The sequence below is a fragment of the Saccopteryx leptura genome, chromosome 4, assembly GCF_036850995.1.
Source record: "Saccopteryx leptura isolate mSacLep1 chromosome 4, mSacLep1_pri_phased_curated, whole genome shotgun sequence".
Lineage (NCBI taxonomy): Eukaryota > Metazoa > Chordata > Mammalia > Chiroptera > Emballonuridae > Saccopteryx > Saccopteryx leptura.
In genome coordinates this window covers 31,098,043-31,123,513 of record NC_089506.1, presented here as the reverse complement: position 1 = coordinate 31,123,513, position 25,471 = coordinate 31,098,043, and the positions used below count along the sequence as shown (strand labels likewise).

Below are 25,471 nucleotides of genomic sequence, written 5' to 3'. Positions count from 1 at the left end.
ATAATTTTTTTTTTATTCATGATATTGTTTTCTTCAATTTATTTTTGTCTTCCTTTTCATTGTAAAAAAGTTAGTCACCTTACAAACATTCAAATTTCCAGAACTACAAACTGACATCTTTCATTGTTAGTGGCCCTTTCCCCCTGTAATTGAGACCTTATTGTCTGCAGATACACTTCTTTCTTCATTATCATTATGTCAAAATTTTGGTATAATAAATACAAATGCCATTCTCATAAATATTGAAGACGTTTTCTTAATAGTATCACTTGGATCTTTTTAAAATTTTCCCATTAATTTGAGAAAGAGAAAGAGGAGGAAGGAAAAGAAGGAAAGAGAGACAGAGCCATCTACTTGTTGTTCCACTTGGTTGTGCACTGAGTGGTTGCTTCTCCTATGTGCCCTGACCAGGGATGGAATCTAGCACCTCTATGCACCAGGACTATGCTCTATCCACTGTGCAACCCAGCCAGGTTCTCACTAAGGTCTTTCAAGACAGCTGCATCAGGGGAAACCATTATATTTTCCTCAAGATTTAGGGTTAATTTCTTTTTATAATGAGAATGAGCTATTTCTACTGGCAAAGAAGACTTCATAATTTAGGCATCTGGTGATCCCTGATTGATCAGTCTTCCAATATGTTCCCATTCCAATTATTAAGATTTCCATTTTTTTCCTGATTGATATCCTCAGTTTATCAGTATATATTCTGTGATGGAAATTCAATTTGTGTTGTAATTCATCAACTCATAGAATGAGATTCTGAGTTTAGTTTTCAACCATCTCTGATCTGTGGGTAAGGTGTTTTTTTTTGTTTTGTTTTTTTTTTGTCAAAATAGGCTGAGAGAACCAACAGGATATCTGTATACATACATTTGTGTGTGCATATATAAATGTATTTGTTTATACACACACATTAATGATATCTGGACATTGTGGCCCAGTTATCTTGACAAATAAAATTAACGATCTCAACAGGGTTATAAATTTTATTTCTCTATTTCTTCAATAAGTTTTATTGTTGATTTCTTACATTTGATATATGATTTGATTTAAGTTAATTTTGTATGGCATGATATAAGATTCTAAGTTCATCATTATTTGTTTGGCTATTTAATTTTCCCAACATCATTGGTTAAAAACAATTTTTTGCTCCACTAAATTTTCATGGTCCTTATTTTCAATGATCAGTTGACCATAAATGTTAGGGATTATTCCCACAATTGCAGTTACACTAATTTGATTTTTATGTTTATTCTTATGTCAGAACTGCGTGTGTTTTTTTTACTATTATACCTTTGAATTAAGTTTTGAAATGAATGAGTGTGCATTCTTCTTTTTTGATATTGTTCTGGCTATTCTTGTGACTATAGATTAACAAACGAATTTTAAAATTTATTTATTTCAATTTCCCAAAAAAAGCAAACTGTGGTTGTGTTGATTCTGATGATTCATTTGGAGAATATTGCCATTTAACATTAACTCTTCTGATCTATGAACATGTAGTAGCTTTTTGATTTTAGGTTTTCTTTAAAAATTTTCTGCATTGTTTCTCATAGTTCAGTCTTCAAGTCATCAAGTAAACTGATTTTGTTAAATTTTGACAATTTTTATTATTCGAATGCTATTGCACAGTTAACTTTTTTATTTTAAATTTGCTTTTCTCATTATTAGTGTTTGGAAATGATTAATTTTGTGTACTGATTTTGTATTCTGCAGACTTACTGAAATTTTTTTTTAGCTGTGTTATTGGACTCTGATTTTCTTTGTACAAGGTCACGTCATCTTGAATAATGATGATCTGATAATTTATGTTCTCCCTTTTCAGTTAGCGTAACTTTTATTTCTTTTTCATTGCCCAGCTGTCCTGGTTAGCACCCTCCAGTATTTGTTGAATAGGTGAGATGAGATATCCCTGTCTTTCCTCAATTTCAGGAGGAAAGGATGGAGTTTATTACAATTAAGTGTTATGTTAATGGTAAAATGAAAATAAACAGCCCTAGAATTTTCAACTCATTTTACTCTCCAATGAAACAGCCTTTTTCTCATTCTATCTCACTTTTCCTGATTTTCCTTGAAGATACTGATATTTTATGTTATGTTTCAAGTTTTTGTTGGTTTGTCTTCTATATTTTTCTATGATCTAATCTACAGTGATTTACATATCTCCCACTCTCTTTCCAATTTTTTTCCTGAGTTATTGATCTATATTGAACATAATGGTTGCTCAAGTTAAAGAAAATATAGGAACACATTATCTATCCACCTACTTCTCTATCATCTATCATCTGTTTGTCTATCATCATCATGTTCTTTTGCACTCCCTGAATATCCTTACCAATGACTTTTTATGTCTTTTTAATTTAACTCTAACCCATTTATATTGTATCATTCAATAGTATTCTCTATTGTGCCTGAATTAAATTCTTTAATATTTACTTTACTAAAGCAAACTTTACTGCAATTGAAGTTATCTTTATATGGTACGTAGTTAAGGAATTTTTCTCCTTAAATGGCCATATTGTCCTATTACATAAAATGGCTTTTGAGGTCGTTTGAAATATAACACCTGCTCACCTTTCAACGGACAAACTTATTGACATTCTCTTATGCACCTTAGTCTTAAATTTATTTATTTGGCTAAAATAGACTTTGTATCTTTTCTCCATAAAATTTATTGTTTATTAAATGAATGAAAGATTATTTCAAAGAATATTAGACAACTGTGTTAGACAACATTCCTTCAGGGAATGTTTAACACTTATGTTGGTTAAAACAAAGAAATAGTTTGAATCCCTCAATCCATTAATACCTTGTTTATCTGAATTAATTTATGCATTTATATTTATCCTTCAGTAAAGTACTTCCTTGTTTAGGTACTTTAATGAAAAGATGGAGTCCTATAAGCAAACTCATAAAATATCTGGTGCTTAATTTTTAATGAAAATGATTAAAAAGGCCCTGGCGGGTTGGCTCAGCGGTAGAGCATTGGCCTGGCGTGCGGGGGACCCGGGTTCGATTCCCAGCCAGGGCACATAGAGGAGGCGCCCATTTGCTTCTCCACCCCTCCTTCCTCTCTGTCTCTCTCTTCCCCTCCCGCAGCCAAGGCTCCATTGGAGCAAAGATGGCCCGGGCGCTGGGGATGGTTCCTTGGCCTCTGCCCCGGGCGCTAGAGTGGCTCTGGTCTCGGCAGAGCGACGCCCGGGAGGGGCAGAGCATCGCCCCCTGGTGGGCAGAGCGTCGCCCCTGGTGGGCGTGCCGGGTGGATCCCGGTCGGGCACATGCGGGAGTCAGTCTGACTGTCTCTCCCCGTTTCCAGCTTCAGAAAAATACAAAAAATTAAATAAATAAATAAATAAATAAATAAATAAAATGATTAAAAAACAGTAAGACAATAGGGATTTAATTTATTTTTTCTGTTGTTGTTGTTTGCTTGTTTATCTTAAAAAAAAACCCTGAAATCTCCAAGGCTTGGGACAATTGGAGAAAAATGAGTGATCAGTCAGCTTTAAATATGTATTACTGAACTTTCCCAACTTTTCTCTTATTTTGTGACAGAGACCGAGAGAGAGAGAGAGATAGGGACAGACAGAAAGGGAGAGAGATGAGAAGCATCAATTCTTCATTGCAGTTCTTTAGTTGTTCCTTGATTGCTTTTTTATATGTGCCTTGACCAGGGGGCTCCAGTAGACTGAGTGACCCCTTGCTCAAACCAGCGACCTTGGGCTCAAGCTGGTGAGCCTTGTTCAAACCAGATGAGCCCACACTCAAGCTGGCAACCTCTGAGTTTTGAACCTGGGTCCTCCACATCCCAGTCCGATGCTCTATCCACTGCGCCACCACCTGGTCAGGCTCAACTTTTCTTGTTCCTTTAAGTTACTATAAGCATCACTTTTCTAATCTCTACTAAATCTCGTATTTCTTGATCTCTCTTTAGTGCTCCTTAATGGTGTGACTAAAATGTGGGATAGTTTTAAACTTTAATGTGAAAAAAATGCATACACTGAAATTAACATAATAAAAGTTTCATAACTTTCTAGATATTTGTACAGTGTTTGTAGACAGTATGCTATTTTAGTAACAAGATATTTTGAGTTTTCTACAGTCCTAAAGAGTTTGCAATGTTTGTATTACAAGTTTTTACTAGTGCATTTCTCCTAAGCTATCTTCATGTAAAAATAATTATGAAAATAAGTAACATTTCTTGATAGGTACAATAATTACTTCTATATCCCCATTTTTTGGCAGAGTTTAAGTCACATAAGTGACAAGCCAAAGTTCAAATCTCAACAGACTTGACAATTTTGCCTGACTTAACTACTAGATGACATCATATCCAGAATTTACATTTTGAGATAACTATGGTCAAATTTAAGAAAGTTAGTCATTTTGATTCTTTGTTGCTCATCTTTTTCTGAGGAAAAACTTTATCGTTCAGATGAAATATAATCACTCTATACACAGAGGTGATTCCTTACACTTTTAGTATTATGTATAATTGCCTCATTAAGCTAATAAAAATGTACAACTTTTGTAATGAGTCAATGAAAAGGGTTTTATTTCTTTCAGAAAAGCAAATAATGTAAATATTTTAAAACCAATGAGAATATGGAGAATGAAAGGTAGAAGAAAGTTATTTTCTGAGTAAATTATATGGTTGATCAGCTGCAAGAAAGGTGACAAAGAAAATATTCTAAAATGAATCTTTGATACCTAGTTTTACTGATATTATCTGGTTCTATATATATATAAAATTCAATTTTTCACATTTGAATTCATGAAGTAGTGATAAACACTAAAATATTTATATAATTCTTAATTTTCATGTAATTTTTTCAGCCATTTACAGAGTTGCCTCGGTATATAGAAATGCATGTTATAGTTGAAAAAAATTTGGTAAGTATATTATGATTTATTTGCCTTATGTCAATTTATATTAGTTTCTTCTGATAATGTCTTGTTTTTCTGGAAGATTATGAATCTCCTATAATTTATATCTTTTTTTGCTTAATAGTTATTTCACAAATCCCACTTTTATTTTTTTTGGCTGGTCCTTAGACTCAATAATTTCAATTTTACTCTTTTCAAGTTTGCTGATTCTTTGTCCCACCTCTTCAAATCTGTTGTTGAATCTTTCTAGTGAGTTTTCAGTTCAATTATTCTATTTTATAGCTATGGAATTTATTTGGTTTCTTGTAATAATTCCTATATTTTTGTTGATGTTCTCATTTTGTCTATATGTAATTTTCTTGATTTTCTCCAGTCTGTGTTTTTTTTAGTTCTTTGATTATATTTTAGACAGTTATTTTAAAGACTTTGGTACATCTGCATTTACTCAAGGATTATTTCTGTCAATTTATCTTATTCCTTTGGGACATTTTTTGTTTGTTTATTTTATGGTATAGACTTAATATTCACATTTCTCTGAAAATTATATAGAAACCTAATATAATGTGATGGTATTTGGAGGATGGGGCCTTTGGGAGAAGGTTAAGCCATTAAGGTGGAGACCTTACCAAGAAAGTTAAAGATTTTATAAAAGAGACTCCAGAAAGTTCCCTCACTCTTCTGCCATGTAGGACACAAGAAGAAGATAGCAAGATGGTCATTTCTGAACGAGGAAGAAGGTTCTCCTCAGATACCAGATCTGCTGCGGTCTTTAGCTTAGACAATTTCCAGAACTTAGAGATAAATATTTGTTGTTTAAGCAACTGGTCTATGATATATTTGTGATAGCACCTCAAACTGACTAAGAAACATTGTGTTTTTTGTTGAAAATTCAGCATTTGAAATAAACACTTCTTGCAGTTTTTGCAGATTGGCTCTGCACCAGGGCAGTCCTTCAGTGATTAGTTAGGCTTGTTCTCAATTTAGAGGTCAGCTGAGATGGAAATTTAGGATATTCTCAGATCTTTTCTGAGTATAGGTCTTGATAAGCTTTCTTTTTGTGTGTGTGTGAGAGAGAAGGGGAGATAGAGAGACAGACACCTGCATACGTCCCAATTGAGATTCACCCAGCAACCCCCCCCCCCCCCAAGCTATCCTCAGTGCCTGGGGTGATTCTCAATCTAATCAAGCCACTGGCTCCTGGAAGCAAAGAGGGAGAGAAGAGGGAGAGCAAGGGGGAGAGAAGCAGATGGTCCCTTCTCCTGTGTGCCCTGACCAGGAATTGAACCCAGGTGTCCACATGCGAGGCCAATGCTCTATCCACTGAGCCACTGGCCAGGGCCAATAAGCTTTCTTAATTTCACCACATACAGGGCTACTTTTGGGTATTTCAATTTCCCAAAGAGTCTTATTCTGGCTTCTTGAGGTTTTAGCGGGCCTGTTGTATATCTTCACCCATGATCTCTTACCCAAGCATCTGACAGTCTGTCACCCCCTCAAGCTTTCCCAAGTAGTGGCTATTCCTTTCTGTTGCCTGAAATCTGAATTGGGTGAGACAGAAACCAGCCCTTCAGGCAGCGTTTAGACAGGTTAGATTAGAACATTTCAAATAAAGTCTTTTCTGCAGGCCCTGATTTGACGGAGGAAATGGAACTGGGCTGCAGTCTCTTCCAGGTTAAACCATGTGACACAAGAGAAGGCATAGGGCAAGGGAGTGTAAAAACACCACAGTATTTTCCAATATTTTCAAGTTGACTCTCTCTTGATTGGACATCTGCTTGGTTGCTGTAGTCTTTCAATTGGTTTCCAGAACTCTTATTAGTTTATTTCAGCTATTTCTGATTGATGTCAAAACAACAAGGACTTGGAGTTTTCTAGCCCTCCATTTTGCAAATGCCACTCCCCCTGAGGCATATTTTTAGTTTCTTGTTGTCATATTGCCATGAAGCCTACTGTAAAAGCTTTGTCAGGTAATTCTAACAGATTATTTACCTTGGTGTTGACATATATTGGTTGCTTTTTCTCAAGTTGTGATTTTCCTGGCTCTTGGTATAGCTAGTGTTTTTTGGTTGTTTTCTGGACATATCGACTATTAAGTTATGAGATTCAGGATTCTATTTAATATTTTAATTTTATTAGATATTAGTATTGACCAAGTTATGCAGTTGTACTCAGTGACTAAAGTTTTCAGAGCCTTCATGATGCTATTTTGGTCTTGATTCACTTGGTGTTTCTCTTTTTTTTTTTTTTAGGATAATATTCTTTTACTGGGATTTATTTTTATTTATTTATTTTTTATTTATTCATTATAGAGGGGAGAGAGAGAGAGAGAGAGAGAGAGAGAAGGGGGAGGGGCAAGAAGCATCAACTCCCATATGTGCCTTGACCAGGCAAGCCCAGGGTTTTGAACCGGCAACCTCAGCGTTTCCAGGTTGACGCTTTATCCACTGCGCCACCACAGGTCAGGCACTTGGTGTTTCTCTTGATCCCCTGTTGCTATCTGCCTGTGCTACCTGCAGGAATTGAAGGTTTTCTTGTCCTTCTGCTGCCTCTGAGGAGGGGATTGTAGATTGCTCTGTGTAGTGTAAACATTTTAACAGTATTCATTCTTGAGCATTGAATTTATTTTCATTTATTCTTTTTTTTTTTCAATTCTCTCATCACGATCTTATAGTTTTAAGTATACAGATCTTTTGCTTGCATGGTTAAGTTTATCTTAGGTATTTTATTCTTTCTGATGTCATTGTAAATGGGATTGTTTTCTTAATTTATCTTTTCGATAGTTTGCCTTTAGTATATAAAAATGAAACAAATTTTTTTTTTCGCATTTTTCTTGAAGCTGGAAACGGGGAGAGACAGTCAGACAGACTCCCGCATGCGCCCGACTGGGATCCACCCGGCAGGCCCACCAGGGGCAACGCTCTGCCCACCAGGGGGCGATGCTCTGCCCTTCCGGGGCGTCGCTCTGCCGCGACCAAGCCACTCCAGCGTCTGGGGCAGAGGCCAAGGAGCCATCCCCAGCGCCCGGGCCATCTTTGCTCCAATGGAGCCCCGGCTGCGGGAGGGGAAGAGAGAGACAGAGAGGAAGGAGGGGGTGGGGGTGGAGGAGCAAATCGGTGCTTCTCCTATGTGCCCTGGCCGGGAATTGAACCCGGGTCCCCCGCACGCCAGGCCGACGCTCTACCACTGAGCCAACCGGCCAGGGCCAAAAATGAAACAAATTTTGCATATTCATTTTTTTATCTTGCTACTTTACTGTATTTGCTTAATAGTTCTAACACTTTTTTGGTGAAAATTTTGGAGATTTCTATATATAATACCATGGAATCTACAAATAGTGACGATTTTACTTGTTTTCCAGTTTGTGTGAATTTTATTTATTTTTCTTGCCTAATTTTTCTGACTAAGACTTTCAATTCTCTGCTAAGTAAATGTGGTGAGTCTAGGAATCTTTGTATTACTCCTAATTATAAGGGAAACATTTTCATCTTTTCACCATTGATCATGATGTTATCTGTGGGCCTGTCATATATGGTCTTTCTCATGTTGAAGTATATTCCCTACACATATATTTTGTTGAGAGGTTTTATTATGTAAAGATGTTGAATTTTGTCAAATTCTCTTTTATGTACCAATTGAAATGATTATATGATTTTCCCCCTATTATGTGGTGTATTGCATTAACTATTTTGTGAATATTAAACCATTTTTTATCCATGGAATAAATCTCACTTAATCATGGTGTGTGATCACTTTAATGTACTGTTGATTTCAGTGTACCAGCATTTTTCTTGAGGATTTTTGCATCTATTTTAATCAGAAATATTGGCCTGTAATTTTTTGATTGTTTTCTTCTCTGGATTTGGTATCAGAGTAATGCTGGTATTGTCCAATGACTTTAGAAGTTTGTAGTCATTTCTTTTAGTATTTTGTTAAATATCCCATTTTTCACACTGAAACTATATAATATTATATCTATAATTTTTAACAACTAATAATTAGTAGTTTAAATATTTTAACTCACTATATTAAAATGTAAACAAATAATCATTAAAGACTAAGCAATATATATTGAGATTTAAAATGTGTGCCAGACTGGGTGGTGGCGCAGTGGATAGAGTGTCAGACTGGGATGTGGAAGACCCAGGTTCGAGACCCCGAGGTCGCCAGCTTGAGTGTGGGCTCATCTGGTTTGAGCAAAAGCTCACCATCTTGGACCCAAAGTCACTGGCTTGAGCAAGCAGTTACTCAGTCTGCTGAAGGCTCGCGGTAAAGGCACATATGAGAAAGCAATCAATGAACAACTAAGGTGTTGCAACGAAAAACTAATGATTGATGCTTCTCATCTCTCTTCGTTCCTGTCTGTTCCTATCTATCTCTCTCTCTGACTCTCTCTCTCTGTCTCTGTAAAAAAATTAAAAATAAAATAAAATGTGTGATTATCTTTTTCAGTATGATCATCTGGGTTCTGATACATTTGTTGTTACTCAAAAAATTTTGCAGTTGATTGGATTCACTAATGCTGTAAGTGTTTGTTTTTTAGTACTTTTACATTTGCTGTATCTCTTAAAAAATTCTCGTAGTTTCTTTTATGAGACTGTCTGAATCCACATCTTGTGTGAAGGGAAAATTATATCATCACTTTAAGGTTCAGTTTTCTAGATGTTTAATAGAAATAATAAATGCATATACCTAATTAGGTTATTGTAAGGATTAAATTAAGTAAAGCACTTGACATGGGACTTCTTGAGTACAAGCTTTTCCAATATTATTACTTGTTTCATTAGTAGTATGTATTATTTAGGTTATAAGATTTAAAACAGACTTAAAATTCAATTTTCAATACTTTTCATGCATCTAGTGTTTATTTTAACACTTAGTTTCTAAATTTACTTAGACCATAATATTTGAATATCTTTTCTTTATGTGTTCTATTTCAGATTTTTACTTCATTTAATATTACAATAATTCTATCTTCATTGGAGCTTTGGATAGATGAAAATAAGATTCCAGTTACTGGAGATGCTAATGAATTATTACACAAATTTCTAAAATGGAAAAGATCTTATCTTGTTTTACGTCCACATGATGTAGCATTTTTACTTGTGTAAGCATATTTTGGCATTATTAAATCTTATACAAAAAATCCATATTCATATATGATCTAATTTATGACAGTTGACAGGTTTTTAGAGAAAAAAAGTTACATACTATTTTTTTCACATCTTGTGAATATTATTTTTCACAACATGAGTTTTATAGAATTATCAATATCATCTATTTATTTGTATATGCAAGATTCACTCTTTCAATTTTGTTACCTTATGCTTCATTACCCTATAGTATAATGTCTCTAACTATTCATAAAATATATTAATAATGTATATGTAAAGAAATGTGCCTGAATTCTATGAATATAGTAATTTGTCTTCATTTTATGCTTTATTTCCATAAAACAATAACAAGGAAATGTGAGCACTATTATATATTTAAACATCTTTAACATAATGCATTCAAATTGTGCTACCTTTTTACAAATTTATGATACCCTTTTTATTTAATAAGCTTCTTGTTTTTCTTTAATTAATGTTCAGAACATATATATATATTTATATATTTTCTAATTTAAAAATATAAACTTCTATGTTATTTTCTGCGCCCGAAATATGCCATACCTTTGCATGACTCTGGCATTAAGGAGAAACTTCAGTTCATAAGATGACTCTGCCTATTTATAAATGTGTTGCCTTATATTTTTAATTTTAAGAAATTTTACTTAATTTTCTATTTTGATCTTCCAGGAATACATTAAATTTTAATGAATGCTACATAAAAAAACTCCATTCTTTTTAAAAAGAATTTTGTATGAGAATACACTTTATAATATTTGTTTTAAGATCTATTTTATTTTCAAAAGAAACAGAAACATTTAGTAATTTTATGCTTTGTTACTTTAATGTTCAGTGGATATATCTATGAGTATATTATGTAAATATGCAAAAATATATCAGGTATATTCAAATTAATTTATTCAAATTAATATTCAAAATGTTAATTGTTTTTAGTTTTAAAAATTGTGTAATGTTATTTTTTTAACAAGTTACAGAGAAAGATCAAAATATGTTGGTGCAACCTTTCAAGGGAAGATATGCAATAGAGAATATGGAGGAGGTATTGCTATGGTTGGTATAATTTGCTTGGCTAAGATATATAAATAGAATGTTGTTTAGATCATATGTAGTTAAATATTTACTTCCTTTATTATTTCTAAGTATATTAATATTTGCATAACAAATCTAGTGATCTTTGTTCCTGCTGCTGAGAGAAATATTTAAACTAGGGCAACTCTTTATTGAATTTAATACACATAAATTTTTACCATTTTCCTCTCATGAGTTCAAAATATTTTTTTTAGGATGTTAATGTAGTGACTTATTTTAGTCTTATAAAATGCTGATATATTTTCTTGTATTTGGTATTTAATTATTACTTGATTTTAATTTCAACTTTAGATTTTGAACATTTTCTTAATTATGTAGCTAACATAATTATGACCCAGCTTAAAATAAAACTTTTGAAGCTATTTATCAAATGCTTTAAAATGCTTTGTAGGGCACAGGTGAAGAATAACAGAATCAAATGCCCTAATTGACATTATTTACCTTAATAGAAAATCTTGGTGTGTTTATAATTGGTATATGGTTCTGACCTCTTTTGTAATGCTATGGTTATTCTGACATGTAAGACTTGCCTTTTTGTGTGTGTGTGTTTGTGTATATACAATATCTGTTTTGGTTTGTGGGAGCAATGAACTCTTAGTGAACAAGTGAAGCTAAGTGAAGATATAAAAATATAAATCAGTCAAATGAAGACACAAATATCAACTTTCAAATTTATATATCATAGTTTGGAAAATGTGACTTACATTTATGAGCAAACCACTAACCAGTCTCCAAAGCTGGAATTTAGCTGATTTACCCAGGAACATGTAATATTGAAATATCATATCACTCTCATGTGACATAGGACTTTCATCAATCAACAAAAAGTTGAGGAGAAATCATTTTCTCTAAAGGCAGGTTAGATACCAAGTAGAAGGAGATATCATTATTTACTGGAAAGTGTGTAGCTCATGGGTGGTGGGGAGTGGTTTCTATATTGAGAAGAGTGATTAGAGAAGGGCTTTCTGTATTATCCTATTCTGCATATTTCATTGGGATAACTATTGCCTGACCTGTTGTTGGAAAATCAGCAATAGCTGATATTCAGTGTGTGAGTTGTTGAAGCAAACAGTTGACGCTGGGGCTTCTGATATAAATCTCAACCTTCCTCCCTACTTAATCCCCTTGTGGCACATCTGTCATTAAATCAGAGCATCATATTTCTAGTCTTTTTTTTATCATCATTGGCATTTTTTTTCTGTCCTTCCACCAACAACATGTTGTCTTAATAACTATAGTTTCATGGTAAATCATCAAAAATGATAGAGTAAACACTACTATTACTTCTTTTGACTAATTTAGCTAGTTTAGATTCTCTGAATTTCCATTTTAAAATCAGCTTTTTAATTTCAACAAAAACTGCTTGGATTTTGATTAATTTTGAATTTAATTTTTAGGCCAATTTAAACAACATAGACATCTTAGCAGTACTGAGTTCTTCTATTCATGAAATGAATAAACATGTGTGATATGTTTGGTATATTCACATAATGTAAGTAACAACAACAACAAAAGCTTCCTGTTATGCATTCAACATTGGTGGATCTCAAAAACTCCCTTGACCAAAATAAGCCAGAAACAAACAAAAAAAATGTTTACTTCATTATGCCATTTTTATGTGTAAGTGAGGATATTCCATCTTGATAAAAGTCAGAATAAGAGTTACAAATTGTGGAGCAGTAATGCCAGAAAACACTGGAGAGAACTTTCTGGAGGATAAAAATAACCTATATTTTGTATAGTTTAGTAATTATTTAGATATGTGTCACATACTTCACAAATATGTGTATATATGTATGTATGCATATATAATATTATAAATAGTGTATATGAATGTGTATCTATGTAAATATCCTATTTGTTCATACATACATATGTATATAAAATGACATCAAAGCTCTTAAGATTTGTGCATGCCATATAAAACAAAATTATTTAAAAGTCATAAAAATATCACACAAATAAAATGTTATTAATAATTTCAGAAGGCAATAATAAAATAAAAATACTTTAATTTCAGCTATTAAAAATAAAATTTATCTCATTATTTTCTCTTTTTCAATTTTAAACTCATATAAATGCCACAAAAAATTTAACCCTAAAGAGTAAGAAAAAGAACTGAATATATCTCCAAAGGAAATTTGATACATCAATAGTATAAAGCAACAAAATGTTCCTCACATAAACTAGATATGGATTTTAAGTGATTATTTAGAATGGAACAAAAATTTACAATATAAGCATATATATGAACTCATATATATATCATATATACCTATACTCTATGAACTCATATATACCTAACTAAGATGCAAAAAGCAAACACTGAAAGAGCTACTAGCAGGAATAAGTATACTTGGCTAACTAATTTATCAGACCAAAATTTTAGAAAGTTTGAACAGATAACAATCTTGATCTAAAAGGCATATATAAAATCTTGATTTCTAATGTTAGTGACTGGAAGTTTTTACAAAGCAATCATGGCAGACACATTTATGGAAAGTAATCACATGTTGTAAAACAAAAGAAGTATCCATCAATACTTACTTGCCTGCAAATTTCTCACTCTAGTGATTGGCACATATGGAGTCTTAGTAAATGTCAACTGCTGTTATTGTTATTTGACAATTGTTATCCTAAGCAGGTATTTTCACCAAAAGAAATCTGTCTGCTAAGTTGTAAACTTTTATACAAAATATTTATATATTTCAATGCTAGATGTAATTTCAGTTTTTCCATTATTTTCAAAACAAAAGTAATCATAACATTATCCTATAGAAAATTCTAATACTCCAGTTTATACGTCTTTGAGGTTATTTTTATTTAGTCTGCTATGAACTAAATTGTGTGCTTAATTTGCTGAAGCCTTAACCTCCAGTGTAACTACATATTGGACATTGGACCTTTGCAAAGGAAATTAAGATCAAAGGAGGTTTTAATAATGGGTCTCTAATGCAGTAGGACTGGTGTTCTTATAAATAGAAGAAAAGACAAGAGACCTCTATCCCTGTGAATACACAAAAAAAGGCCACATGAGGACACTGTGAACAGGCAGCCCTCTATAAGCTAGGAAGAGCGACCTCACTGGAAAGCAACCCTTTTGGCAACTTGATCTTGGACTTCTAATCTCCAGACTGTGAGAGCATAAAGTTCAGTTATTTAAGCTAGCCCAGTCCATGGTATTTTGTAATGATAGCCTTAGCTGACTAATAGAAGTCCAAACTGCTATTGCCACAAAGAAAATGCAAAGGAATGTCTTCTCCAGTACAAACCATATCTTTACCCTAGTACACTATGAAAAGAAAGACCAGAAAAGATGCACTAGTGAAAAGATAGAAAATAAAGGAACATGGGAGTGCTGGGGACAGCTTTTATACAAATGACTAGAGTGAAACATTTTGGATGTTGTTATTTCCATTTTATTGAACTATAAAAGATTATAGGAAACAGGAGCAACAGAGAAAACAATTATAAAGCCATATTGATTGAATGGATACCAGGCCTTTTCTACAACCTAAAAATGAATAACAAACACTAAAATAACTATACTAATAATATAATATCCTATTATTTATTATAATACTATTTATAATATTCTATTATTTACATTATTGAAATTTAGCAGAATCCTCTATTTTCTTTTCCACAGAATCAAACATTACTCTTCTTCCTTTTCTACTTTTTCTACTCTCCCCCGTGTTCTTCCTCCTCTTTTCTCCTCTTCCCCCTACCCCACACCTCCATCACTTCTTTCTTTTTCTCTCTACTACTCTCTGAAAATAGATGGTTACATTCAACTGATAAACGAGTTGATCTTGTGCAGCCATTGTGGAAAATGGTATGGAATTTCCTCAAAAAAATTAAAAATGGAACTGCCCTTTAATCCAGCTATCACATTTTTAGGAATATATACTAAGAATACCAAATCACTGATTCAAGAGAAGAAATGCACCCCCGTGTTTACTGCAACATTTTTTACAATAGCCAAGATCTGGAAACAGCCCTAGTGTCTGTCAGTGGAAAGTGGATAAAAAAAGCTCGGTACATATACACAATGGAATACTATGTGGCTGTGAAAAAGAAGGAAATCTTATCTTTTGCATTGGCATGGATGGACTTGGAGATTATTATGCTAAGTAAATAAGCCAGGCAGAGAAAGACAAATATCTAATGATCGCACTTATATGTGGAATCTAATGAACAAAGTGAACTGAAGAATGGAATAGAAGCAGAGGCAGGGTCACAGGGAGCAGAGGGACAGCAGTCAGAGGGAAGAAGGATGAGGGGATGAGATCAGAGAAGGTGTAGGGATTAATGAAATTATATATACATAACACATAGATACAGATAACAGGACAGCAAATCCCAAAGGGACGGAGGGAGAGAGTTAGGGGGAGGGATGCAAAGGGGAGGTAATGGTGGACAAGAAACAGGGGTGAGGGAGTTATTTTGAGTGAGACACTTGAATCCATGTTAACACAATAATTTAAAATTAGTAAACAAAAAATGAAAAGAAAGTAACCAGTTATCAATGTGTATGCAAGACATTAGGACTTTGTACTGTCTCAAGACTAGTAATAAAAATATTTAATTGGTCACCCAAGCTTGAAGGAAAAGACAGAGTCAGTATATTAGGGTCACACACAGAGTACAGAGACTTCTACTCAAGAATTCAGACAGTCAGAGGTGCCTTGACAATGATAATAATAAATACCTTGCTCTTTTCTCACCCTCTCCTCTCCATTAGACCAAAATAAAGCAGAGGGCAAAGGAACCTTTTGGCATAATCTATTGATGTCATCCTGGGCTAGAAAGCAGGGTGGGAAAATTGATGGATAGTTGATGAAAAGAAGCAAATAGAAAATGCAAAATATATTCTTTGAAACTTACCCTGAAGTACATTTATAAAAGTGTTATTATTAATGAACACCATCCTGACAGGTGTAAGGTGGTAACACAATAAATAAAAATTAATAAAAAAAATAAAAAAATAAAAGAAGAAAAAATTGGTAGTTACAGAATAGTCATGGGAATATAGTCAGCATAGGGAATATAGTCAGTAATATTGTAATAACTATGCATGATGTCAGAAGGGTATGAGATTTATCAGGGTGATCTCTTAATAAGTAATGTACCGTCTTATCACTGGGGTATAAACCTGAAACTAATATAATAATATATGTCAACTGTAATTGAAAATAAATAAAGAAAAGAAATGAATGTTGAACAAATGCAAAAATAAAGATATATTTTAAAGCTGTGGTCCCCAACCCCTGGGCCATGGACCGATACTGGTCCATGGGCGATTTGGTACTGGTTCACAGAGAAAGAATAAATAACTTACATTATTTCTGTTTTATTTATATTTAAGTCTGAACAATGTTTTATTTTTTAAAAATGACCAGATTCCCTCTGTTACATCCGTCTAAGACTCACTCTTGTTGCTTGTCTTGTAAGTTCGACAATTATATTTTAAAATACCACAGTTTTTACGCCAGTCGCATAATTTTATTTTGTGCATTTATCCGTCCCACCCTAAAGGCCAGTCCGTGAAAATATTTTCTGACATTAAGCTGGTCCGTGGCCCAAAAAAGTTTGGGAACCACTGTTTTAAAGAACTAGTGTGATTTGTGGATTTCTCTTAAACTTCATATGTTTTGGTATGGTCCAAATGTATTAATGATAATAAGCACATTCATTTAAAAAAGAAAATGATAAAGGCATTTTAATTTTGAAAATAATGTTTAAATAACTGTGGAAAGTTGGCATTTTCTACCAGTCATTATAATCATAATATAAATTAATTTAATGGGTTAATTTATGATTTTTTAAAATATGTGAACATTTATATAAAATATATCTCTAAATTATCAAATTATAAATAAGCATTATTATAAATTTGATGCTGTATGTGTTTATGTATATATCTTTAAAAAAATTTTTGTTAGTACAAATGTGACTTTAATTATTGTTATATATAACTATGTTATTGGGGCAATTTCTATCATGTTCTGATGCCACCAAATGAACCATACATTTACATTTTGATAAAATTTTAGATTTCACTATCCATATTTATCTTATATTGATAATAGTACCTGTAACAAATTAGGCCAGCACATGAATGACATTTCTATGGTTAATATATTAGAAACAGCTTACCATTTTGTCATGTGACTATTTTTAATGACTACATTATTCTCCCAATAACTGAATTATCATCTAAAATGTGACTATGCACATGTATGTTTTTTCTTCCCCAGCACCTCAAAACCATAAGTCTGGAATCGCTTGCAGTTATCATAGCTCAATTACTCAGCCTTAGTATGGAAATAGATTATGATGACATTAGCAAATGCCAGTGCTCAGGAGCTGTCTGCGTAATGAACCCAGAAGCAATGTAAGATGCCTTATTTTTATATGCTTTATACTTATGGTATGTATGAAAATAATTTTAGTATATTTAAAGTCTACCCTGTTAAAGTAATTTAAAATGTTTGAGCATAAACTGTGACCAGTGATCTTCAGATCAAAACACATAATCCTAGTCCCAAATATCTATCTCAATATTTCTTAATTTAATGTCATACTTGCTTGGTCATATGTTATCTATCCCTACATTTATTACTATATTTACTGCATGATTTTATAACTTAAGGCTTGAATAGGTAAACAAATACTGATTTGTGATCACTATGCAAGAATGATTTACTAGTATGGTTTTATCTGCATGAATCTCCTTCATTCTACCCTGGCTCACCTGAGGTCTTGGCATCTGTTAATTTTGTAGATGCTGTGATTCAGCTTTTCCTTTGTCATTAAAGAAGGTCTATTGTAATATCCTTATCATGCCTTAAAATCCAGTGAATTTTCTATTATCATCATTATTCTTAGTGTATGCTATGAGATTTTATAAAATTGGGACCAAATAGTCAAGGGTTAGAAAATTTATCATCAAATCAGTGACTGGAGCCAGCCTCTTATCTTTCTGATGGACAATTTTTGGAGATGTTTTCTGATTCTTAGGTGTATTAGAAAAATCAAGGTCAATTGTCTGTAAAAACAAACTTAGTACCATCTCACTCTCTTCATTCCCTCACTCTTGCTCCCACAATTATTTCCTAAAAGTACTTGCATTCAAATTTTTATCTCAGTCTCTAATTTGTGAGGAACTCATATAAAAATAGTTATCCCGAAAGTGGTTATAGTAAAAAAACATTTATGAAATAATTGTTGAACTGGATCAATAAGTAATCTGATGGTAACAAGGACACCTTTGGCAGGAGATGCTGTACAGAGAGCACACTGCAGCAGGAGCAGGATGCAATGCAGGATGCCTGTTCTTTGGTACTTATGACCATTAAGATACAATAAGACTAAATATATTCCTGATAAAATAAGTTTCATAGGGAACCTCTGACAAGTGTCAAACTTTGTAGTGCAGACCCCTGGAGTACTTTTTCAGCTTTTGGTGGGCTACTAGACCCTTGGATAGTTGAGCATGCATCCGGGAAACATGAAGTTAATATGTTCCTGAAGTTGAATAATTTTATCATACTTTGTGTATTTTTATAACCACAGAATTATAAGATCAAGTAGGCATATTAATCTATCTGATGACCAAAACAGTATATCTGAGAATAAGCTTAAAAAGATCCAGATAATGCAAGTAAATAACACAAACAGGGATCCCAAATCCCCAAGGCTCTTACAGCTATTGGACCAATATCTCAATTTCTTCACACCAATGGCAAAACAAGAGTACCTAAAACTGACTAGACAGAGAAAATGCTGTCTGGTTTCAAAAGCACGCCTTCACAATGTTAAAATTTTTAAAAATCACTATTCCACATTGTTTTCTAACTAGATTAAGACTTAAAGACAGTAGAAAATAGTAAATGTCTAGTAAGCATATTTACAAATAATTAATTTTTATCTTGTATGAGAGAAATGCCAGAGATCAGGATGTATATAACCTGAGCTGTGATATTTTTTTTTTAATTTTTTTTTTTTTGTATTTTTCTGAAGCTGGAAATGGGGAGAGACAGTCAGACAGACTCCCGCATGCGCCCGACCGGGATCCACCCGGCACGCCCACCAGGGGCGATGCTCTGCCCACTAGGGGGCGATGCTCTGCCCCTCCGGGGTGTCGCTCTGTTGCTACCAGAGCCACTCCAGTGCCTGGGGCAGAGGCCAAGGAGCCATCCCCAGCGCCCGGGCCATCTTTGCTCCAATGGCTACGGGAGGGGAAGAGAGAGACAGAGAGGAAGAAGAGGGGATGGGATGGGGAAGCAGATGGGCGCTTCTCCTGTGTGCCCTGGCTGGGAATCGAACCCGGGACTTCTGCACACCAGGCCGACGCTCTAGCACTGAGCCAACTGGCTAGGGCCTGAGCTGTGATATTTGATCAAGGATCTAGATGCTGCAAACTTGGAAATTTAGAGACAAGAAAGTGTGGAAATGAGGAATGTGAATGATTTGTAATGAGCAAAAAGTATGCATATCTTTATAACTTTAGTTCACATTCCACCTAAAAGTATTTCTGTATTTTTTTTATTTAGAAATTTAAATTTAACAGGGTAACATTGACCAACAAGTGTACATAGATTTCAGGTAAACATCTCCCCATCATTTGAACAGTCAATTATGTTGTATACCCATCACCCAAAGTCAAATCATCCTCCACCACCTTTTTTTGGTCCCTCTTTATACCCTTCTCACAACTCCCTTCCGCCCTCCTCCCCAACAGTTCTCCTCCCCCTGGACCTTGAGAACATTATCAGAAAAAGCTAAAAACTATATGATTTCACACATAGGTGGGATATAAAATTGAGATTTATGGACATACATAAGAGAGCAAAAGTATTTCTTTAACAAGAAACACTCAATGACCTGGTCAACATTTTGAAATCCATGAAATATTAATCAGCTTCTTCCTTAGGCTATCCATAAAGTGGGCCTTAAAATGAAGGCAGTCAGCACTTTCACAGGAGCAACCTTCAACAAGTTTATTGGAACACCAGATCCTGACTATCTAAGAAAAAATTAATTAAATACTCTATATGCTTCTTTCTGGTCCCAACAGAATTAAGCCACTATTACCATCTCAATAAAACATACCTAGGTTGACTTTTCCTCATTCTCTTTTTCTATTCCTACATTCTTAATCTTGCTTCCTAGGATCACATCCCCAAATAAATTTCTTGTAATAAAGTCCATGCCCTGTTTTTTTTTCTCCTAGTTATTTAAAATAAAGACAAATGATATTTTATGTAGCTCATAATAATAATATTAAGCACTACTTCTTAAATTTTTATTTATCTTTGATTATAGTTCTTTTTACAGTGATGATATGTTGCTTGTGATACTGAATGTAATGATGATAATATTTATGATGATGATGAAATTATAAGAAGGATTAGAAGATTTTAAATATTAATAGCTTTTTGGATCCTCTACTGCTTCCTAAATATTGTCAAATTATTCTTTGTTCAATTTGGAGAGTAGTTAATTTGGTTGGGATACCTGAATTAGTCTCATCATGATTAGAAACTTTCAAAATGAAGTTTCCTCACTATATTTTTTTGGAGAGATTATTAAGTCTCCAAAATTATTAAATAGATTGACATATATTGCTTTTTTTAATTGTGCCTACTATATGACTATGATACTTCCATTTTTTGTGACAAATATATATTCTATTGATCATTTTATATTGAAATTACATCCTATAGCTTTACTAAACTAACGTATTAGTTCTAGGATTTTAATTTAGCTTTATTAAAATTTTACACCTGTGCAATTACATATTGTACATTCAATTTTAATTATTCTTTTCAGTCATTACTTTTTTCAATTTCTATATTTTGTCTTCAACCATGATTAGGACCTCTACTTTAATGTAAAATAGGAGTGGGATATGTGTCTGTCTTGGCTTTACATTTATTTGATTTATGGACAAAAATCTTTAATCTTTCACCATTAAATAAGTTAGGTAAAGGTTTTTTATACAGGTTTTTTAAAAACAGACTGAGGAAATTCTTTTTTATTTTTTATTTGCCAAAGTTTTTTTTATGAATAGATTCTTCAAGTATTGAGCTGATCATGTGTTTTTTCTATTTATGCTGTTGAAATATTAAAATACATTTTGTTGATTGTCAATTGTGTAAATAACTTTATTTTCCCAGGATAAAGAATATTTGAGCATGATGTATATCCTTTTCTTTTGTATTTATTTTATTTGTTGCTGTATTTTTTTCTTTACATTTGACTCCATATTACAAGAAATATTTGTTTTTAGTTGTTTTTTCTTGTAAATATTTTTACTGGTTTTATTATCAGGGTAACATTGGTAATTTTGAAAAATTGGTATTAATTCTTTTTAAGTTATTTTTTAGAATTCACCAATGAAGTCATCTGTAATTAGAGATCTTTTTTGAGGAAGGTATTTAATAATCAATAAGTAGTCTGACCAGGTGGTGGCGCAGTGAATAGAGATTTGGACTGGGACGTGAACGACACAGGTTTGAAACCTGAGGTCGCAGGCTTGAGCACAGGTTTAACAGCTTGAGCATGAAGTCAATGGCTTTAGCATGGAATCATATTCATGACCCCTCTGCTGTAGCCCCCAGTCAAGGCACATATGAGAAAGCAATCAATATGAGAAAGCAATCAATGAACACCTAAGGTGCTGCAACAAAGAATTGATGCTTCTCATCTCTCTCCCTTCTTGTCTCTTTGTCCTTATCTGTCCCTCTTTTGGACTCCCTCTCTGTCTCTTTAAAAAAAAATTAAGATATAAAGATATTAAGATTTTAATAATTTTTTCTACTATTTTTATTGAAATTAATTTTTATAAAGTATTAATAGTACTCATTTATTTTTCCTTAAAAGTAACTGGGATCTCTAGTGATAATTATCTCTCTTATCTATGACATACCATAGATAATTTGTATTTTCTCCTTTTATCTTAATCACTTCTAACAGATTTCATCAAATTAAGTTTTTTAAAGATCATATTTAATTTTATTCACTCTTACTAGTCCTTGTCCATTTTGTTTTTCTTTATTTGTGCATAGTTTGAGGTAATTTTGTTTTTTTCTCCAGATTTTTATATGAAAACTCAACTAATTGATTTTAAACTTTCTTTTTATATCCTGAACATGTTTTCTTTGAACATATGTACCCTGATTTATTGATGTCACCCTAGTAAAATTAATAAAAGAAAAATAAATAAATAAACTTTCTTTTTGTGTAAGTCCTATAAAGTTACATAATTTCCTCTAACCACAGTTTAAATTACATACATGATATTTTTTATATTTTTAAATTTGTTTTTTCTGTGGTTGAAATATTTTCACAACTTCTTTGAGATTTCTTCTTTGTCCAGTAGATTATTTTATAAGTATATTAGTTAATTTTCAAATAATTATGAAATAATTCATTTCAGAATTAATGTCAGGCATCATCCAAAAATACGTTTTTTAGATATATCATATTTCCCTATATATAAGATGCTCCCATGTATAAGACAAACCTTAATTTTGGGGCTCGAAATTTGAAAAAAAAAAGTATTACATTAAGTTATTGTACTGAAGTTTTATTCATCATAAAATTCATACAACTTCTCATCTGTGTGAAAAAGCAGGAAATGCAAGTAAAAAATTCACAACCACTGTATAAGATGTACCCAGTTTTTAGACTCCAAATTTTTCAAAAAAGTGTGTCTTATCCATGGTAAAATATGATATATCTTTTGAAGTTGTTACAATTTATTTAATAAAGTATTTCTAAATCTCTCTTGTTTACCATTTTTGCTTGATTTTTTTTCATGCTGTGCATACTTCACAGTAAATGAAAGAATGTGAGGTGTTGTTTTTCTGTATTTAGTTGGTAATGGAGATGCCACAGTTAATTTCTTTAAGGTTATATTTGAAGACAAGCTTTATTTATTTTATTTCTAATAGTGTTGCTTCTGAAAAATGAAATATATGGAAAACATGTTTTATTTATAAAGTAAGAAAAAGGTACTCTATTCTATTATTCTCTACAGCATTGTAATGAGAACACTACGACCTCTTATTAATGCTTAGCAACACTGTGGTCAAGAAATAAATATCTAAGATGTGATTAAAACAGCAGTACCCTGATTGAGATCTGTATTTATTGAGACAGTTTGTATTTAAATTTTGCTGCAAGTAATAGAAAACCCAAAGTAATAATGGCTTAAACCAAAGAGAAACTTATTATTATTTTGGGAAAATTCTATTGTGTAACATTTTGCAATTAATTTCACATTGATTTCTGCAGAGTGTCTTCCATTTCCAAGATAATGTTATAACCCATGATGGTAGCTTTAACTCAACAGTTAAGCAAATTTATGGTCATCAATAGATCAAAGGGGCACATAAAAGATTGTTGCATAAAAGCATGGCTGTTAACATTACTTCCTAGAACAATTTTTATGGCTTCTTTTTAGCCTAAATATCTAACCTTTATATTTGCTCACACCTAATTTTACAAAAAGTTGAAAAATTTAGGCATTTATACCAGAAAGTTATGTGTTGATCTGAAAGTCAGAGACTCTGTTATCAGGAAAAATTGAGAGACTAAGTAATGGAAATATCCAGAAAATCCATGCAAAGATTCAAACTGCAAATAAATTCTCCAGTTGGATATAATTATTATTATTTTCTTTCTAATGAAAACATTAATTTTATTACCAAAAAGTGTATCATGGACTAGTTCACACATAGCAAACATACCTTGCATTGCCTGGTTCTCAGTAATATTAAAATTTTATTCAGTTCTTCCTTTTGATTTGGTATTTAGATAGAAATAATCTGAATTGTTAGTAGTGTAATAATAAATCTATTCATCATGATTAATATCACTGAAAAGCATGTTCAACCAGAATGTGACAACAACAAAAAAATCAAAATTGGTACTATGTTCAAAACTCCCTAATTTGTTTGAAGTCCTCAAGTAAAATAACATTTTCATGTAGTAATCTGAATGACTAAGATTTAAGTTTATGTGGCTTTAAAGTTCAATAACCTCATTTTAGCTATATATGTCATCAAATTATAACCCTTCATGATTGTATCATTTTTACTTTTTGATACTGTTCAGAATAATAAAAATTATAGCAAAAGAGCAACCAAATAATCTACTATACTACATTTTTAACTTGTTGTGTATTATTTATATTTTTAAAAATAATCATTGAGCTCTTAACTTTGTGCTAGTGAACAAAACAAATGAAATGCCTTCTCCTAGAGTTAAAAAGTTAGTATGACAAGATAATCAATACATATTAAGTAAATAATATTTCAGTTTTTTATCAAAATGTTGAAGAAAAATCAATGTTACTAAGGGAATAAAGAGAAGTAGTAACTACATGTGTGCTTAGAAATGTTATCTCTGTTTAAACACTGAGTAAAGAATTGGATATTGGACTCTAAAGTTTAGCTGATAAGTTTGAGTTAGAAAAAATAAATATCTTGAGTTGTCAGGTACTGGAGTAATTTAAAACCAGAACTGAGTAAAATTACTTATAAGTAAATAAAATGAAGTGGAAATGCCTAATCTTTTTGTCCATACAAGGATATTATAATATTTAGAAGTCATGAAAGGAAAAAAAAGCAAAAATGAAACATATACACCACTCTGTGAGGTAGGAACTAAAGGAGACAATAGTGTTATAAGTAACTGTAATAGAAGATCTAATAAAAATTTATTGATTAGCTATTTATTCTTATTAAAAATAGTTAAGATAAATTTTTGCACAGTTGACTTACTATACACAGATAAACTTGAACACTATCAAAATTGAGCATTTTGTTGGTTGTAGAATGTTATTAAATAAGTTTATTCCCATGTTAGGCAGTTTATGGATGCAATGCTTGCAAAAAATTTGAAGTTTAATATATTTTTAGTTATTCCAGTGGTGTGAAGAACTTTAGCAACTGCAGCATGGAAGATTTTACACATTTTATTTCAAAGCCAAAATCTCAATGTCTTCAAAATCATCCACGTTTAAATCCATCATACAAAGATGCAGTTTGTGGTAATCAAAAGTTGGAAGATGGAGAAGAGTGTGACTGTGGGACTACGGAGGTTGGTGATAATTTGAAAGACTACATACCAGAATTACATAGAAAATTATTTTTATAGTGTTACACTGTTATTTACCATAATTTATTGAACTCACTTTTCTATGAGGATCCAGAGAAGGCATATAAGAATTTTAATAAACTAATGAGTGCACTTACATATTGAAATATAGATTTAATGGTTTGTAAATTAGCCTTACAACTGATTTTTCAAGGTCTTTCATCCTATAACTGAGTTAACCTAGGTTT

The 25,471-nt window shown here is 32.4% G+C and overlaps 1 protein-coding gene across 1 annotated transcript in view; it reads left to right on the top strand.

Moving 5' to 3' along the window:
* The window catches only part of ADAM2 (ADAM metallopeptidase domain 2), an 88,597-nt gene that overhangs the window by 7,681 nt on the left and 55,445 nt on the right, over positions 1-25,471 (top strand). Inside the window, exons 6-11 of the mRNA XM_066383598.1 lie at positions 4,840-4,896; positions 9,340-9,411; positions 9,828-9,994; positions 10,988-11,069; positions 17,372-17,508; positions 25,046-25,226. Coding sequence (XP_066239695.1) covers positions 4,840-4,896; positions 9,340-9,411; positions 9,828-9,994; positions 10,988-11,069; positions 17,372-17,508; positions 25,046-25,226 — 696 coding nt within the window. The remainder of the gene's footprint in view (positions 1-4,839; positions 4,897-9,339; positions 9,412-9,827; positions 9,995-10,987; positions 11,070-17,371; positions 17,509-25,045; positions 25,227-25,471) is intronic.